This window comes from Cyprinodon tularosa, unplaced genomic scaffold (assembly GCF_016077235.1).
Source record: "Cyprinodon tularosa strain WSP-4 unplaced genomic scaffold, ASM1607723v1 ctg205, whole genome shotgun sequence".
Taxonomy (NCBI): domain Eukaryota; kingdom Metazoa; phylum Chordata; class Actinopteri; order Cyprinodontiformes; family Cyprinodontidae; genus Cyprinodon; species Cyprinodon tularosa.
In genome coordinates, this window is record NW_024038756.1 from 1,090,011 (window position 1) to 1,108,716 (window position 18,706).

The 18,706-nt window shown below is 36.7% G+C and overlaps 2 protein-coding genes and 1 non-coding gene across 6 annotated transcripts in view; 2 read left to right on the forward strand and 1 right to left on the reverse strand.

Annotated features, from left to right (window-relative positions):
* The first annotated feature begins 995 nt into the window (after window positions 1-995).
* fhdc3 (FH2 domain containing 3) lies at window positions 996-9,687 on the forward strand. The gene is made up of 12 exons (XM_038285034.1): window positions 996-1,112; window positions 1,749-2,236; window positions 2,495-2,556; window positions 4,470-4,572; window positions 4,928-5,013; window positions 6,191-6,291; window positions 6,386-6,456; window positions 6,575-6,682; window positions 7,788-7,858; window positions 7,963-8,080; window positions 8,165-8,329; window positions 8,464-9,687. The coding sequence occupies exons 2-12, from the start codon at window positions 1,802-1,804 to the stop codon at window positions 9,490-9,492; spliced, it is 2,349 nt and encodes a 782-aa protein (XP_038140962.1). The 5' UTR covers window positions 996-1,112; window positions 1,749-1,801; the 3' UTR covers window positions 9,493-9,687.
* Window positions 9,688-12,939: 3,252 nt separating this feature from the next.
* The window catches only part of trim3b (tripartite motif containing 3b), a 40,390-nt gene continuing 34,623 nt past the window's right edge, over window positions 12,940-18,706 (forward strand). For 2 of the 4 annotated variants that reach the window (XM_038285000.1, XM_038284999.1), the window contains exon 1: window positions 18,222-18,438. The gene's annotated coding sequence lies outside the window, so the exon portion shown is untranslated. Of the gene's footprint in view, window positions 13,102-14,569; window positions 14,631-18,221; window positions 18,439-18,706 lie in introns of those variants that run through there. The other 2 variants (XM_038285002.1, XM_038285004.1) reach the window with 2 other exon arrangements.
* Window positions 14,115-14,186, reverse strand: trnaw-cca. The gene has a single exon. It is a non-coding gene; the product is annotated as a tRNA-Trp (tRNA).

Here is an 18,706-nt window from a genome sequence, read left to right on the forward strand (position 1 = left end):
TTTTTGTCAATAAAGGATTTCTGCAGATTGCCTTGGAATGGTTTATTGCTCACAATTAACATTATTGTTGCAGTTTCATAGCTGATAAAATCAATGAGTTTCATGGCACGTGTGTCAGCTGATTTTTCTTTTACATAGTTTTACATAAAGCATAGATTATATATTTTTATATATTTATATATATATATATATATATATATATATATATATATATATATATATATATATATATATATATATATATATATATATATATATATGTGTGTGTGTGTGTGTGTGTGTGTGTATAGTTTATGCAAGGTTTTGAAAAAAATCCTGTGACCCAACAACACACATCTGATTTTTATTTTATTATGTACGTTTAATTGTGTTAAGATTAAAAACAGTTTGCATCAAACGAGACTTCTAGTTCACCAATTTCAGAGTCAGTGACCTCTAAGTTCTGGTATATAATGCCCCCTGAAGAAATTATGCTGTTTTAATCACCAGCTAAGGTTCATTTTAACTCTACTGAACTATAGATATATAATTTATACATAGCGTGAACAAGAGAAGGCCCAACACTGATTCCTGAGGGACACCACAGTTGATATTTGAAAAGTTGAATGTTTGTTCTTTAATTTAAGCAAATTGCTGCCTGTTTCTTATATAGGTCTTGACCCAAATTCCCCTAATACCATACTTTCTATAAAAAAAAATAAAATAAAATAATTATTGTCAATTGCATTTTGTAAATTTGCAAACAAACCTAATACGTATTTCTTTTTATCTCTACTGTTCTGATTTTCACAGTTTACTCCATGAATGCCCTTGCTATCAATCTATTTCCCCTAAAACCGTGCCCAGAGTGATTGACTGTCGCTTTTTCTATACTAACACCTCCTCTTTCCCGGTGGTTCCGGTATGCTGCGCCGGCTACAGAAAAAGGAGCGGACCCACTGTGTCTCATCATAAGGCCGGGCCTCCACCTGGGTGACTTGAATTTGATTAGCGTATAATCTCACTGCACCTGCGGCCCTTGTTCCTGAAACAGAGCGATGATATTCAACAAGAAAACGACGCCGGAGCGCAAACAGTTATTTGACAGCTAACCAAGCTTTTTAAAAGCGCCTGTAAGTACATCTCTTTGAAAACCAACATAAATATATGCATTATTTTGATTATTTTCCACTGTATAAATAATGGGAAAAGGCAGTTTGGCGAGATTACAGCTAGAAAGCACATATTTGCGCTGATTACAGGTCGCATATTACTTTATTTTTCTACATATTAATATTATTAGTTTTATTTCTGTAGATTTTTTGCATTTTTATTTTATATACCCAATTATGATTAAAAATGCAGGAAAAAAATTTTCTTGGTCAATTAGTTATTTTCTAACACATTATCATTTGCAAGGGATACTTGGGAGACTACATTTAAAAAAAGGATTCAATATTTAACCTGAGTTCAGTTTATTTTATTCATGGCTTACATAATAAATGAAAGGATATATAAAAAGATAAGCACTGGAAATAAAAGAACAGCTCTCTCTTTTTATAAATGTCTTTTATTTTTTTAGAGTTCAGCAATAGGTCATGATTATGTCATACCTTAAGTTGGATGAGTTCATAGTTATTTCAAATCTATTTAATTTGAATTTTTTTCATAAACACATTGCAAAATATTAACACATCTAGTTTTGATAGGTTTTATGTCAAAATTACAGCTTTTAAATAAAGAGATGTGCTGTATTTGTGTCTTCTCAGTTGTGATTGGTGAGTTGGAGCAAACATCTATTGGTCTTTGGATTTGAAGGGAAATGATGGAGGGGATGCTGATTTTAAAATCTGCTACCCCCAGTCGTTCCCCCCGTTATCCCCCCTCGCCATCTACAAGTGATGCTCAAGAAGACTCGCATCTCGGACGGTCTTCAGTGGCTCCTGGTGCAGAAGTTACAGCCGTGCCCCCAACACCACCACCACCACCTCCCCCACCACCTCCTCCCCTGGCCTTTGGCTCTCGTAGCATCCAAAGGTGTTCAATGAAAAAGCTGAACTGGGACACAATACCCAACCATCATGTGCTGGGGAAGCTGAACGTGTGGACATCCCAACGGACCCAGAGGGATCTGGTGCTGGATATACGAACCATGGAGGAGCTGTTCAGTTCAGACAAAAGTGCATCACTTCGCTCCTCCAGAGTCCTGGGTTTAAGTAAGAGTGAGGGGATAAACTTGTGCGGACTGGAGTCTCAGGTAACTAATACATCCGTATGTAAAATAACATTTTCTATACTTGCTCTATTTTATTCTGTGATCTTGTCAAATAAACCACCAACTTAGGAGAAGTAATAAATATGCCAATAGGAAGTTATCTCATTTGAAGTTCCACATGAAACCTGTTACCACCGTGGAAGTGTTCAAGTTACAAATTTAGCTTCCCCAAAAATATAGAATTTTCTGGAGAATTTTGTGGAGATATGAAGATCTTTTGTTTTGCTTTTTTATTTATAGGTCACAATATTGGATTCCAAACGGTGTATGAATGTTGGGATCTTCTTAAGACATTTCAAAAGGTAAAGCTGTATCTGTAGCTATATGTGGGTAAAATGCATGTGGTGTGGTACATGCTATGGAAAAGTACCTAAAGAAAGTAAATGAGTGAAACCAGCTGTCTGGTGAGAGTCGCTCAGACTTTTTGATATAGTTCTCGATGTACAGGTAACTTCCACTTTGCTAATCATTACCCAACATGGAGGCTTATCTCAGCTGAACTCATGCAAATAAATGGAAATCCCTTTTAAAGCGTCACTTTCTATCTCTTTGCAGAAGTATCTACAGTAAGAAGTTGTTATATACCTTACTGTATTTATGGTAGTAACTATGACTTTAAAACTGTCAGTTGTTTGCATTAAAGCTTCTGATCACTATTTACTCAGGTTCTTTTAATGTCAATTATTTTATAAAATGCCGTCTCCTCTGTTGCACTCAAGGCAGGGAGAAGTTGCTTTTCTTTTTGCCAGTTAGGTCCTGACATCTTTATTGTACATTTAAGGATCAGACATAAATGTACTTGGCAGCAATAGTTATTTTTTCTGCTTTCTTTGGGGTTTTTTTGTGAGTAATGCATAATGTTAGTGAATGGATCTGCTTCATATACAATGGAGAAGATGAGTGCTTGCCAAATGTGCAACCTTTAATAAAAGCTTCATCCAAATAGTTACATTTTAGGCCTAGTTGTACAAATACATTGGTAGTCCGATGGTGGAAAGCTTTACCTCCCATCTGTTTTTAATTTAACAGTGAGGAAAAGCTCAAAGTTGATAATAAATCTGGATAGGTTTTCAATACATAATCCACATCACTTGATCAGTGTTTGAAATTTCAAAAACGTTTCAGACAACTTGAAATAAACATTTAGAATTTCATATTTTCATGCCTTCCTACACAGTCTATCAACAATATATTTGACCAGTTTGATACTATACCTCACAGAAAATAATAGGTTAAATGTTATTTATCAGAAACTCAATTAGATGATTTCTTGATATTTGTATACTTTTCAAATTGGAAAAAGATCAAACCTTTTGAGCTGGAGGTTAGTGCGCACGACCCATGTAAGGAGGCCTTAATCCTCGACGCGGCCGACCTGGGTTTGAATCCGACCTGTGGTAATTTGCTGCATGTCTCTTGCTCTCTAAAAAAACGAGCCACTATTGCAATAAAAAAAAAAAAAACCTCTTGCTGCAGCATTTTAGAAGACTGGAATGCTTTTTACAGATGTTGTGCCTTTCTAAATATCTATAATGGTCCAGAAACCAGGGAACAAATGGATTAGTTTTTCTCAAACACTGGGACAGACTTTCTTAATGATCTTTATTGGCCACGGTTGTGTACATGACAATGACTCCAGCTTTACACAATCGCAGATCGTCTTGTGGACATTCCATTTAGATAAAGTCCCTAAGGCAGTCACTGTTTTTATACACATTTTAAGCAGGAGTTTGTATCAAGTGTTTGTTCAGGTTCAATTTGAATACCAAAGTGACTCTCATAAAGGTTTGTGATGGTATCAGCTTTATGTCTAACTAAACAGTTTCAGTTTTTTATTCCACACCTTTGTAGATAAACTAATCTGGTTTCGAACAAACCCTTTTATTCCATCTTATTTATGTACCATCATCACTTTGATCATCCCTGCCATAGTTGAAATGCATCTCTCATAGATTTTTATACTTTACTTTAGATCAACTTCCTTTACAAATCTGTGTAACACGGTTAAAGATATTTAACTTTGGTTGTTTAAATATGACATGCTTAAATGCAACACTCTTAATCAGCAGTTGGTCTTAACCATTTTGCACAGTGTGGGTTTATAACCAGTGCCTTAGAGCAAGAACTTCCTCAAAACAGACAATCGTCTGTTGATTATCACTGCACCCAAAATGAGTACATTTGTATTACGACTTCCCTTTTATGTCTCTTGTAGGCCCGTGAGTGAAATTGTGGAAGACATTCATCAGGGTAACTGGCTTAAGTTTGGAAATGGCAAACTAAAAGAGCTGTGTAAGCTGCTACCTGAAGAAAGTGAGGTAACAGAAACTGTTTTGTATTAATGCAAAAAAAAATGTATACATTTTGAAGATGAGGACAATTGGGTAGAGCTATGGTTCTTTAGAATAGTCGGGTTACTCTAAAACTGTTGCTAATGCAGATGTAGTGAGAGTGGAGTTTCTATATTTATTAAAAGCAATTTTAATCTTCTTAGCAGTTCCTGCAGAAAAAGGCACAATATCAGCTGTAATTGGGTCTTTTGCATAAACCTGTAAAAATTAGTTTTTATCAAGCAGTATGAATGCAGTAGTGGAGTATTCAGGTTTTCAGAACTCTGCTGTTCCACAAGTGATTTCTGAACTCCATTTAATCATGGTTTTTGTCTGCCTGTAGGTTAAACGGCTACTGTCATACAAAGGGAAACTCTCAGTGTTACCAGAGGCAGACCAGTTTATGCTGCAGCTCATTAAAGTATCTGGGTGAGCTTAAAGTTTTCAAATATTTTAACCAAAATTGGCTGCATAGCATCCTCGTATTAAAATACCAGAAAAGAGATGATTAATCTAAATGTCTTGGTGTGACTAACGGACTTTGACTGTGTGAGTATATGATTTGGATCAGACCTGCTGTGTGTAAGTGGGCGTAAATATTTCTGCACCAATCGGGGGCCCGTTTCACAAAGCAGGTTTAACAAACTCGTACTCAAATCTTTAATTCTGAATTGATCTAGCCAAAGGTTGGAAACATTGAGTGTTGATTAAAGCTTCTGTGGGTTAGTTTATCAAACTCTTAAGAAAGCCTACTCAGAGTTGAACATGTGCGTAACAAATTTGAAATGCATTATCAGTGGAACCCCAATCGGACGAAACACCATGACGACGGGCAACAGGAAGTGCCTATTTCACACCACTGGAACTAGAGATTTTAATAAAGAAATTGGAAAAAAAATGGAGAATGTGTTTAAAAGACAGAGATGGAGCTGCAAAGGAGAAGGTGATGTAAGAGAAAATCACTGCTTGAAGTTAATGTGTAAGTTTATATGTAGCCTGGTAGCCTATAGCAGGCTGTCTTTATATTATATGAAATATATTTCTTCATAGCTAAAATAAAACAAATGCTGACCAGTAACAATAGCAACATTGAGATCTGAAATTCATTTGAATCAACTCGTAGAGTTCCTCTTCAGTATGAATCACTCTTCCTTTATGCAGTAAATACTACATGGCTGTTTGCAGCCATTTTGGATGTGATCTTCCTAATAATCAGAGTCAGAATTACTTTAACAATCCCTTGCTGGAAATTATTTTCTTGCTTTGCGACCGTTTAGTCAGATTTCAGGGTTAGAAAACTAGTAAACCTGCTTTTTGAAACAGAACCCTTGAACTAATTTAAGTTCTGTATAATGATAAATAAATTGGCTTTAAAATTATTTTACATGGCTTCTGTTATGTTTTCTGCTACATACAAAAGCAATGGTATAAAAGAAGCTGTGGCTGATGTTTACCTAAGTAAAGCCTCAGTACAGTTTACTTATTTTGATATACCTCTTTAAACTGCTGCTTTTCATAGACTGATCTCCAGTTTAACAGCATGTGATGAGGTTGTGAGAAAAGTGGGAATAATGATCAATGATCTGCTTGCTTGTATTACCTGTAGCTATAAGGAACGTCTGAAGGTGATGGTTCTGAGGGAGGAGTTCTTTCCCCTCATGGAGGAAGTGAAGAACGCCATTGCTGTCATGACCAAAGCAGCTAGTGGTAATATTTCAGCTGCTTCCATTTGCATTATCAGTTTTCTTCTGGCTTTTAAATTGGATGTCCCTTATCATTTTTTTTCCCCCCTCTCCCATAGAACTGTTGGACTGTGATGATCTGCATTCAGTGATTCGACTGGTATTGAAAGCTGGGAATTACATGAACACTGTTGGTATTTTTAACTAAAACTAAGTTTCTTCCATGATATTTTATTAACTAACGTCTGTTATAATCAAGCCGTTGTGAAAATGATAAACAACCTCAACTGAAAGGGTTTTTCTTTCAGGGTGGTCACAGTTCAAACGTCATTGGATTCAGGATGACTTCTCTGCTGAAACTGGCAGACACCAAAGCCAACAAGCCTGGCATGAACCTATTGCACTATGTTGCCAAGGTGAGGTGTAGCTCTTTGGCTAGAGAATATTTCTGTGACTAACCTCTTCACTAGGAGCACTGTATACAAATAGTTGTTAGAAAACGATGCTCATGCAGCCATATTTATGAAACCCTGTATCTATTAATAATGGCATCATTATTACCCTGGAATTGAGCAATACCTCTTGTTAATTATGCTAATATATTTCAATGTTAAATTCCCCTTATTATCTTATGTTTTTTTGGCAAGAAGAAGAGCTTCACAAAGCATGATATATTCTTAAATGATTTTGAGGCACAAAAAAAATTGCATAGATGCTGCCCTTATATTTATGTGCAGACTTGCCAGTTGATAAAAAAAAAAAAAAAACATGAACATTACACAAGCAAGAACAAATAAATTCTGGCTTGCATTGCAAAAAAAATGGGGGGGTCCTGGTAAAATTCAGACTTTGGTTAAGCCAAAATAATACAGGATTTCGCAAGCATAATCAGCTGAGATATGCTGGTAAGAGTGTATAATTTCTGCATGGTATGCTCCATTGTACATCAGGAGACAAATATTAGGAAATGTATTAACTAAGCCAAAATTGTAGTCTGTACCAGGCCATACTGATAACACAGGAGAACCAGCCAATTGCAGAGCCAGGCTCCCTTGACAGAATGTTGCTATTTCGTTTGAATATCACCCTTAATTTGGACATTGTCTGAATGGATGGGCTCGGCACACTATAGAAGAATTGGATAGACCTTGACTGGTTTTGCTTTGATTGGGGTCCACTGATATGTTCCCAATTCATCATTCAGCTTCCTCTGAAACACCACTGTTACAAACACCTTAACAGCTCTAGTATGAGTACAGTTACTGTATTAATCTTGCTGTGAATGGTGTGGTTTGGACTGCTGCTAACAAAACGGATTCCCTTGGACTAAAATTGACTGAGCCAGTCGAAGAAATTTGTTTCAAAGATTTCCTGTCAGACTAGAATTGTTTTCTCTTACACACTGTTTTCGTCATTCTCTGAAGATTAAATATACATTAAGTCTTTATTTCTTTCTTGCATGAAAATGTTTTCCTAACACATTTTTTGTAAGATTTCTACCATTTCTTTTGTCATCTACAGCAAGCTGAGGAGATTGATGCAGAGATGCTGACCTTTCCCAGACAACTTGAACATATTGGGATGGCTTCAAGGTTACTCTTTGGATGTGGTTCAGCCAAGTTTTTCCACACTTTATCTTTTTTTTCCCTGATAATGTAATTGTCAACAATTTTTTTTATCTTACTATCACAAATAGGATTTGTAAAGATGACATAATTAAGGATTTGGAGCAGGAGATCCAGAAGATTGAAGAAGTGAAACAGTTTAGCAGCAACCAGCCTAGCCTTTTACAACAAATAGATCAATTTCTGAAGGTAAGATGTATTCTCGCTCTCAAATTCAAAAATACCATCTAGACAAGATGTGTTTGGGTGATTTTAAGAACTTTCTTGTGACAGAGAGCAGACTCCAAGCTTGCAGACGTGGGGGTGTCCCTAAAGGACCTACAGGCTTTGTGCGACGCTGTTGCAGAGTACTTCTGTGAAGAACCAACAACCTTCAAACTTGAGGAGTGCTGTTCCATCTTTTACTCGTTCTGTCAAAGGTTTGACAAAGCTGTACAGGTAAAAGGATCAAATATTTTACATATAAATATTTTACATATTTCATTTCATATCCTACCTTGAACTTTAAACACTGTTTTTTGTTTCTCCCTGCATTGTTTTGTTGAAATATTTTCTTTTTTCATGGCCTCCAGGAGAACAGGGAGCGAGAAGCTGCTGAACAGAGACGCAAACGCACAGAGAGCATACGATTAGCTACCAAACGATCTTCGGTAGCATGTAGTTCAACACCCGAACCAGCTGATGGTTCGTCATGCTTGGAGTCTGCGCTGCACAACCTTTTATCTAAGCCCAAATCTGATCTAACTAGATGTCGCAAGAGCAATCCATCCCTGGCTGAGCTGTTGCATTCTGAATCCTGTACTCAAACTATGCAAAGCGATTTACCAACACCTTATAAATCTAAGGTCAGACCAGAGAAGAAACAAGCAAAACTGCTTAAAGAAGACCTAAAACTGGAAAAGTTAGAGGAAGAAGCCGAGAAGATGCGTGAGATAACTCGGAAGGTGCTTCTCTATCAAAACGCCAAAGGCAGCTTTCATGATGAGAATGTATCGGGGACTCCAGGGCATGCGAATGGAGAACAAAATGATGCTGGCACTCCACATACCCCTCAGCCTAGAACTAGAGACTACTTTTTTGCTGGTGATGGAAATATGGGATCTCCTTGGACTATTTTGAGTCCCTTAAGCTGCTCTCCACGAAACAGCCCGCTGAGAAACAGATTACGGAGAGTATCATCGACGCTCAGCGGAAATGATCCTGATGATCAAGTCTGGGAGAGCGACGAACACAACCTACTGACAAATGGCAGCAGTCAGGAAAGTCTGACGGCCCCTTCTGGAGGATCTGCCTCCCTTCCTGAGTGCCTCCGTCAGAGAGCTCTCTCTCAGGCGCCGCTGCTCAGGTCGGCCTCCGTGGATGAAACCCTGCGCTCTCCTGGAATGGGCTTCCGTCTGAGATACTTGTTCCAGAGGAGCATAACTCAAAGATCCTACTCCTCCGGTTCAAAAACGGGAAACATGAATGAAGACAGAAGTGGCACAACTGTGGGGAACTATTCTGAGGGCACATCTGGATTAAAGTCCTTGCTGAAAATTATTGGAGGCAGAAGTAAGCTCAGCGACTTGGAGGAACAAAACTTCAAAGTATCCACCACTTAATTTAAAGTTTTAAAGACAAAATTTAGGCTTCATTGTTTTTTTGTTTTTAGATTTAATATATTTTTAACATTTGTATATTTATTCGTCCTGTTTTACCCTTTAGTGTACACAAGGCAATTGGGAACTTGCTTTGAACTCTAATGGGTTCCTTTTTTTTGTTGTCAAACCAAATTCTAAAATCTTTACAGCTGTCTGTTTTTTTTTTTTTTTTTTTGTTACTGTAATAAAAAGGTATATATATCATAACCTGTTCACTATTTATTTGCAGTAAATAAATACGAATTGTTCAGGTTGAAATAGCCCCTGAATTGCAATGCACTCCACCCCTACATTTTAAACTTGGTAAAAAATGTTAAAACGGCTTACAATTTCTTTTTTTTTACTTTGCCTTACATTAATTTTTTATTTTTTTGCATTTTAGGCAAAATGCTATATATCTATATCTAGATAGAGATAGATATCTCTATATATAGAGAGATCTCTATATATAGAGAGATCTCTATATATAGAGAGATATATAGAGAGATATATATAGAGATCTCTCTCTATAGAGATATATAGATATATTAGAGATCTCTCTCTATAGAGAGATCTCTCTATATAGAGATCTCTCTATATATCTATAGATATAGATATATATATATACCGGTGTGTGTGTGTATGTATGTATATATATATATATATATATATATATATATATATATATATATATATATATATATATATATATATAATCTCACAAAGTTGAAGTTTTAAATGTTTTAATTTTATGTTCAATGCTTGTACAGAAATGCCATATCAAATAATTTAATTCCTTTCTAAAGGAATTTGACTCTATATTCTCTTTAAAACTCTTGACTAAACTAGTAAAACTAAACCCTTATGTGCTGTAGTGAAAATGGTTGAAAACCATGATAACATGCAATATCAGTTTGGTCTGGATTTTATTTTTGAAACCAAAAGTTTATCTTATAGCTTGGATTCTGGTAAAATTAGCTTTTAATTAAAAGCAATTAGGAATTGTTCAAACCCGTTCAACTCCAAGGGGTAGATAATTTATTTTGTAATCAGACATCAAAAAAATTTTTTATTGGTTATAAGCTTAATGTTTTCCAAGTGAAATAATCAGGGGTTGGGGCCCTTTTACCTGTGAATTACCATCCAAGTAGCACTGAAAAAGTATATTGTTTGTGTTTAATTCATTGCTCAATGGGGGATGTTTAACCTCTGGATGACCTAAAGATAATTTTTAATATGTGAAAAGTAACGCATACCCCATTTTTTGATTTTTATAAAACCTAATTTTACCTGCAAAAACCTTCCCTAGTGAAGCACTAACCATTCTATTTGCTGGGGTTTATTTATTTTCCTAACTTTGCCAGACTTGTAACATCTGTTTATCAATTTGGAAAAGTAAGGTGTTCCCAAGAAAATTTAGCAGGTCAGGCCTGCAGTAGTGAAGTTAATGTTGGTTCCTCCCTAAAGAAAACCTCCAGTCTCTGGAATCTCAAAGTTTGCTCTAAACTCAGAGAAGCATTGTAGAAAATCTTATTTTGCAGAGTCTAGTTTCGAGATTTCTAACAGAACCACCCAACTTTGGCGGTTGGAAGGTTCAGATACCGGTCGCCTGTCTAACCATCCATTCATGGGGTCTCTCAGAAGTGGCTGGTTGGAGAGCAGCCACAAAAGAGGATGGGACGAGCATGAAGCAGCTTTTTGTCCCCAAGCATAGTGGGTGGCAGGATAGCATGTCCCTGTGGGAGGATCTTATGAGAGGGGGGGTTTGCACCATTGATGTTCAAAGAAATCCTGCCTGGACACATTAATATCCTGGCTTATGTCATTGCAATCTGCTGTTTTGGACTAATTTTTATCTTTCTATTAAAAGCCAACAGGTGTTATTTAGAATGTGTTGGATTATTTATTTAAATTAGGTTTTACAGACTTTGATGGGTGACATATTATAGATCCTCCCATGTGATTAACTATAGCTAGAGGGTTTTCACTTCTACTTTAAAACCCAAATGGAGTGTTGGTTTAGCCTGATCTTATTGACATTTTCCAGTGCAAAATATTTCATTTAATAACACAAGATTTGTTTTTACCCTTGATTATTAAACATGCTCAAATGCCCAATCCGAATACATTAAATCACTAGCCCTTATTTGCTACCACTAGACCTCACCCATTACCCACACATCCTGGAATTGAATCCAACACGGATTTAGATCCTGTGAGATGAGAGTTCCCAGGAGGCGGAAAGACTCCACAGCGTCAATTGTGGAGTCACAGAGGTTGATGGGGATAGCTTCTTCCTGAGGTCCACAACCATCTCCACTGTTTTTAGAGTTTTGAGCTTCAGGTTGTTCTCCCTGCACCAGGTCGCCAGATGGTCAACCTCCCACCTGTAGGCAGACTCGTCACTGACTTATCTGCAAACTTCAGAAGGTTGACAGACTGATGATCAGGTTGAGCATGGTAAACTTTACTATTTTTTTCCTTGACGAGGTTAGTCTTTGAAAGTGATTTTTAAACACAACTGACTGTTTCTAGTGTAATCTATAGGCATATTACAAAAACATAAAACAGAATTACATCTCCAACAGTTAGCCTAGAGGCTATCTCTGCCCAGCCATAGCCTCTCATAGTGTCTCCCTGCTGGGCCTCTCTGATTTACTGCTATCCTACTCCCAATTTAACCAACCTTATGTTTTTGTGCCGAAGCTTTGTAATAAAATGAGTAAAATAAAACTAGCCATGCAGCCTTCATGAATAATCTTTTTAAGGTTGTATATATAGGACACAATCCAATCTAGTATCTGAGATTCAGATATTTATAAACAATAAATAATATGAAGGCATTCGATTATCTTACAGAGGTAAAACATTTGTTTACAGCACTCTAATTCAATCTCTTGTAGTTTATGGATGCTTTTCTTGACAGTCGGCAAACATTCATTCCTCCCCTTTTGATGGTTTTAAAGAGGAATATTTACAGTTTCTTGGCATTTTAGATAGATTTGAATGAAAAGGGAAAACTTGCTGATGATAAAGGTTTCATCTGTAAAAGCATGCAAAGTTCTTTTACAAACAACACAAGCATTTTTGGAAAGCTCAAAGCCTGCCCTTATATGCAAGCAGAGATAAAAGAAGCATAACTTGCCTGTTTAATGTAAAAGAAGATCCTCAAATACAATCAGGCCATTGTGGTGCAAAACAAGTGCAGCCAAGGACTTTCTCATGTGAGTCTGCTCCTTAGGACAGGGGCCGACCTTATGTCTCAGCCAAGTTCCACTCTTAGCAGGGCTCTGCTGATAAATTGTGCATTCAGAGTCTAATGTTCTTGGTGAGAGATGAGACTCTGACATGAATGGAAAGGAAAAAGGAGGTGGGGAGAGAGAGAGAGAGAGCCTTGGACCCAGTAAGAAAGGCAGTCATGTTGGACTGAGGCTGTTAAGCTGAGAGCGGCTTGTTGGATGAAAGAGAGACAAACAGAGATGTTCAAGAAAAACCATGGTTGAAGAGGACAGGGAATAAAAGAGTGATAAAGGCTGAAAATGTGACTCTCCTGCTTCTTATTATCACAAGGATTTGCTTCACGATGAAAAGGTAACATGACAGCTTGTTGTTCATATATAGTCACTAACCAACTTGGAGAAATATGTTTGTTTGGAGAAGTGCTCTAAGAACTGAATGACGTCGTCTTGTTAGAATCCCAAAACCACTACGTAGTGTCTGTGGTTGCTGTTGTGTAACCGTATCCACCATTAACACCTGGGGTATGTAACTGTTTACATGGGTTGCTGTTTGATTTTTAAACGGAAGAAAGTGCACAGGAAATCTAGTTGCTATGCTCTATAATTTGTTTAGACCTCATTAAGACACAAAGAAATGTTAAATTTATCTTAGAGAGATAGATGAAAGTGATCAGTGTGTCAATGAATATGATATTTTAAATTAAAAAGAGGCATAGGATAATAGAATTAAATTAAATCTAATTACAAATTTGATTTATGTAAGATCTTGGTCACTGATTTTATCAGATTCTATACATAGACTCAAAACTTTGTCAGTATGGCAAAAGAGAGTATCAAATGCTCCTAAATGTCCTGGTAGAGGGCTGCAAAGACTTCAGATTTTAATAAGGATAGATCACCTTAATGATTTAAAAAAAAAAAGGGACAATCCAGTCGTTATTCCCCTCAGCTCAGACACTTATGACCTTTCCTGTGCTTCATGAGTGGCTTGTCAGACACTTTGACCTTTAACCCTTGGGAGAAAATATGTGTTTTATCTCTTGACATAGTGGCTACAAGTTCAGTTCTTGTTATAAATTTCCAGTCTTTTTGCATTGTTTATACTTCATATAAACACTTCGATACAGCATTCTGTAAAAAGTAAAGTTTAGCCAGGACCTTTTACTCCATGGCATTTAATAGAGTTTCCAATGATTAGTTCCCAATGATTGTCTGTCAGAGCTATAATATAACATTTCTTGAATAAAAAGTATTTTATTGGGGTTATTTTACATTCTTAGGTTTTGTGACGGGTCATTAAAGTGTGATAAGGCCAATTCTTGAATTAAAAAATCTAAATGCTTAAAAGAAGGTGAAATAATAGATTGACCCCGACGTGATTTGAACACGCAACCTTCTGATCTGGAGTCAGACGCGCTACCGTTGCGCCACGAGGTCATACGTCACACAAAGCGCCAGAATAGATATAAAGACAATAGCCGCAATGCTTTCTGCTTTTGTATATGGTGTTTTTTTCCTTTTTGTTTCTGACCACGATATTTTATGTCACAAGATTACAAATGTTATAAATAAAGACAGATATACCTTCAGACTAATTTAAATATGAAAGGATTGTTCATGGTTACTTCCAAGATTCAGACACAAGATGGCGCCCTTTCATTTAAGTGAATCTTGTTTTTTAACTTTTTGGGAAGTATATCTTGGTTTTCTGTTGATTCTACAAAATCTAACGTCAGATTATTTTATAAATTTTTTTACTTGTATAATTTCAAAACAAGTAAAGTATTTCTAATGATTCTTTATGTTTCTCTCCCTTTTAGAGAAAGAACAAGAATGCATTTATAATCTGACAGCTTTCATCGACTAGAGCAAAATGGACCGGTAAGGAGTTTTTATTATGACCTGTTGATTGGTGGAAACAACTAGTTTTATTTCTCCGGCCTTCAGATACTAATATATATATTTTCAGATTTATTCTTAATGTTGACATCACTTTTAAAAATGATTTGCTAAGAGCAGTGACGTGACGTCACAGCTGCAGCTTGTAAAAAACATTCTAATTTAAATGTGACAAACTCCAATATAATCAGAGAGGTAGGATGTTCATTGTTCATCATACACTAGATTCTCTTCTGTGACTTGTACCAGCATTTAGTCTAAGTTGAAAACCTTTAACTGCATTATATTTTGCAGATATTTTTTGAACAGTATTCATTTAGAAAATCAGTCAGTGCTGCTGTTGGTGTTTTTTAGAGGCTATGATACTGCTACACAGCTGGTACAATTTCAAGAAATGCAGATCAAAAATAACGTTTGTCTATGTTTTGTTTGTATCCCACAATTATATATATTTGTTGATCTCATCTGACCAAAACACATTGTTACACATTTTTGCTGTGTGTATATAGAATATGGTGAAATGTAAATAATATGTCCTCTCTTTAAACTGTTCTTTTTTTAGAATTCAAACTTCTGAAAGTACTTTCAATATGGAAGTGTTGCATATTGTTCAATAAATGATGAGTGTTTTGATTAAGAGTAATTTCATTTGAATGTGCTTTACTGGAGACATCAATGTTTGTCAAAGAACATTACTGCCACCTACTGGTTAGTGACGTCACGGTGCGGTATCGGCTGTTGAGCAAGTCCCAGTTCTGTATCTGGTGTTTGTCACCATGCGCTATTATCCAAGTATTCTTGAAAACATTCTTCTTTGAAATGTTGGCTACATATTACCTTTTTTTCTCTGGCCAGAAATTCGATGGCAAATCCTTCCTCTTCAAGTTGGCAATCCAACTACGAATCCGTTTGTGGTGGATCATGAATCGGAAAGATGAAATAACAATTTTTTTTTTTTTTATATTTACTCGATGTATTACAACATCCAACTTCCATGCACATGGGTATTCTCAGTATAGCTCGTGCGAATTTCAATTGTGAAGTCCTCTCAATTGTTGTTGATTGCAGGGGTGTTTAGTAGCTCCCATTGATTTAGCTGTTAAAGCGGGCAGAATGGCCCCTGGTATTACCGCATGGTGGTGTCACTTTCCTCCACATCTGTGACAGGTGGCGAGAACAAGCAGGGGAAGAGTAAGAAGCTGAGAAGCATAAGCGTAATAAAAGACATATATAATGTGAGCAAAAAAATCTTGATTTGTTCCCTGGAAATACACATTTTTACTGACAAATTACAAATTTGTTGCCAAGAAGTACTTCTTTGTGTGCATAAAATAATTTGCTGCAACAAAATATATATGACGTGCATGAAATACATTTTTTTTTGTACAATGTTTTTAGATGATAACATGGGTATATGATGTTATTGTGTTTCATGCATTGCTGCCCGGCCTGAAGGTAGAGAGAGAAGGAGGTGGCTCTGTGACAGTGACAGCAGCTCTGTTTTTTATATATTTAGAAATAAGGCCTGTTCAATATTTATTATGACCTTTTTAGAATTTGTCCCAGTCAAATACGGGATTTTGTTTCAATTTGAGAGACACTAGAATAGAAGTAGAAATGCGACACAGTCATCGATATATCTTGTCACCATTATATGCCTCTCAGTAATATGAATTGGCTTTACAGAATATATTTACAGCTCCTCCCAGCCTAAAATAAAACTCGGTCAGACTCCCTGTCAATCGTGTTGTTTTTTCCTCTAACTGTTTGAGAAGGTGCATTTCCTTATTAGAGACTAAATGTAAGGAGTTTTTCTTCCTGAAAGCTGAGAGCTAAAGCTGCTAAAGCTAACAAGTTGATCACTGCGTGAATTAGTACAGCACTACCAGTAGATGGCATCAGAATGCAACAGTATGAATGCCTGCTTATGGCGCCCGGTGCAAAACTTCTTTTCAGGCTCCGAAAGGATTAGGTAAACACTATCAGGCCAAATGTTTTTGCTTTATTTTAACATGAGCATATGCTTTTTTGTTGTTTAAAAAAAAGTCAAAATACATGTATAGATCATTTAATAATAAACATATTTCATTAAAATAAAGTTCTAAACATTTTACTCTAACTTATGAGATATTGTGTCTTAACTTTATCACATACTTTACATTGGTTTAGCCTTTAAAAATACAAAGAAGCCTCAGTTATAAGACATAAAATATAATAGAACTCATTTGAAGCTGAATATAGCCAAAAGGGATTTTTGGACTTTCTTTTTTTTTAAGGGTAAAACTGAATATAATCTTTAATCGATTAAGGTTGGCCTGTTACATAAAATTCAAATGGGTTTGTAAAAACATGAGAAAGCTTGATCTATAAACAGGTTTAACATGAAGTGTAACGAGCGTCTACAAGTCAGAATGGAGATATTGATAATTTTCTCCAGTCTCAACATGGTGTCCGTATCAGTACACATGCAGACCTGGTACTCTCCAAAGAGCTATGATTGCATTCAGCCGGTACTGCAGCTGATTTCACTCTAATATCATATACAGTATATTCTAACAAATTTAGAGTGATAATGACATAATAATTTATGTATTTATGTAAGATGATGCTCAGTGATTTAATATTTCTGCAAAAATTCAACAAAAAGACCTTTTCACTTCTACCTTAGGCAGTTTGTCAGTGGTGTGAGTCATAGCCTGGTCCACACCCAGAGCATTTTTTCCCTTCCACTCTCCACAAAGTCAAAATGACAAGCTTTTTATCCATTTATTTATTGTATGAGTTGCAGGTCAGGGATGAGAAGCAACCTGGACGGTTTCAGGAAATAAAGGGAAGGGGACCATCTGCGCTTTTCTGCTGCACTGGATGCAGTCTCCATGGCAACATGGCGCTCCCGCAGTAAAATCTCGATAAAGACGGTCTGCTCCCCCGCCCCCATCCCTGCTTATGCACACAGGCGTCTCATACACTCACTCAGGGGAGGCAGGGCACTGCACATGTCTCAGCTGTCCATGCAGTTTCTGTTTACTTTATCACTAATAATCTCTGACATAAGGTTTATAAAAATGTAAAAGGACAAAAAAGCTCTCCCTTTTTATCTTATTTTCCTGTTATTTTCTGTGAGCATTTATTCTAAAAGCAGCTTAGCAAACAGAGCTGGGCTCTATTTGTCAGCAATATGTTATTAAATTCCCCAGCAGGGTTAAATGATTTATCTCAAATGTTTTGCCTATCGGGCTTCCTGCCTTCCCCCCAATCTGTGAGTGAGAGAAATAAATTTTAGGTTAAGACATGCCTCATGAATCATTTCCAAGCTTCTGTTGAATGCTTTAGGTTGTTTGTTTTTTCCCCCTCTCCAAACCTATTCCAAAAACAGAGAAAGCAGTCAGACTATGGAGTGTGATCAGAAATTGAAAAGAAAAAAATCTGTCTCTTTGTTGCTATCTCCTCTTCGCTCAGCTCATCTGTCACACTATTGGACTGTTGAGCACCCTCCCTTTTCACACCAGCCACTCAGCTTGTTCGAGCTCTGCGTCTTTTTTATTTTTTTTTTGCTGATTGTCTCTCTCCCTCTCAGTAGCTTTTGGTTCCTGCCACTTCACACACACAGATGTATTAAAGCCAGATCCATAACCACCTTCTCGTCAGTCCACTCTCACACACACCCTCATCCCACCTTCTCTGTGTGGGGGTGCGTTTAGCTTTGGCAATGCCGGCTTTAGCAAACGGATAACACTCCCCTTGGAGGAGAACATACTGAAACTTCCTCTCCATTCCTTAAGGACACACTGTAAGTGACTCTTTCTCCTTCTTTCATATCATCCCCACTACATGTTCTCTTCAGTTCTCATAACTGACACCATGCCATTTTTTCACTTTGATAAAAGGTAAAAAAGCTTTCCTCCTCCTTTTAATGTCTTCCTCTGCCCCATCACTCTTTTTTTCTTTACATTTCACTGGCTAAGAGCACCCTTTGTTGTCTGTATGTAAAATAACACTGCAGCCCATTTGTGCCGCTTAAAGGCATTACACTTGGCAGAAAATATAAATGTGTTCCC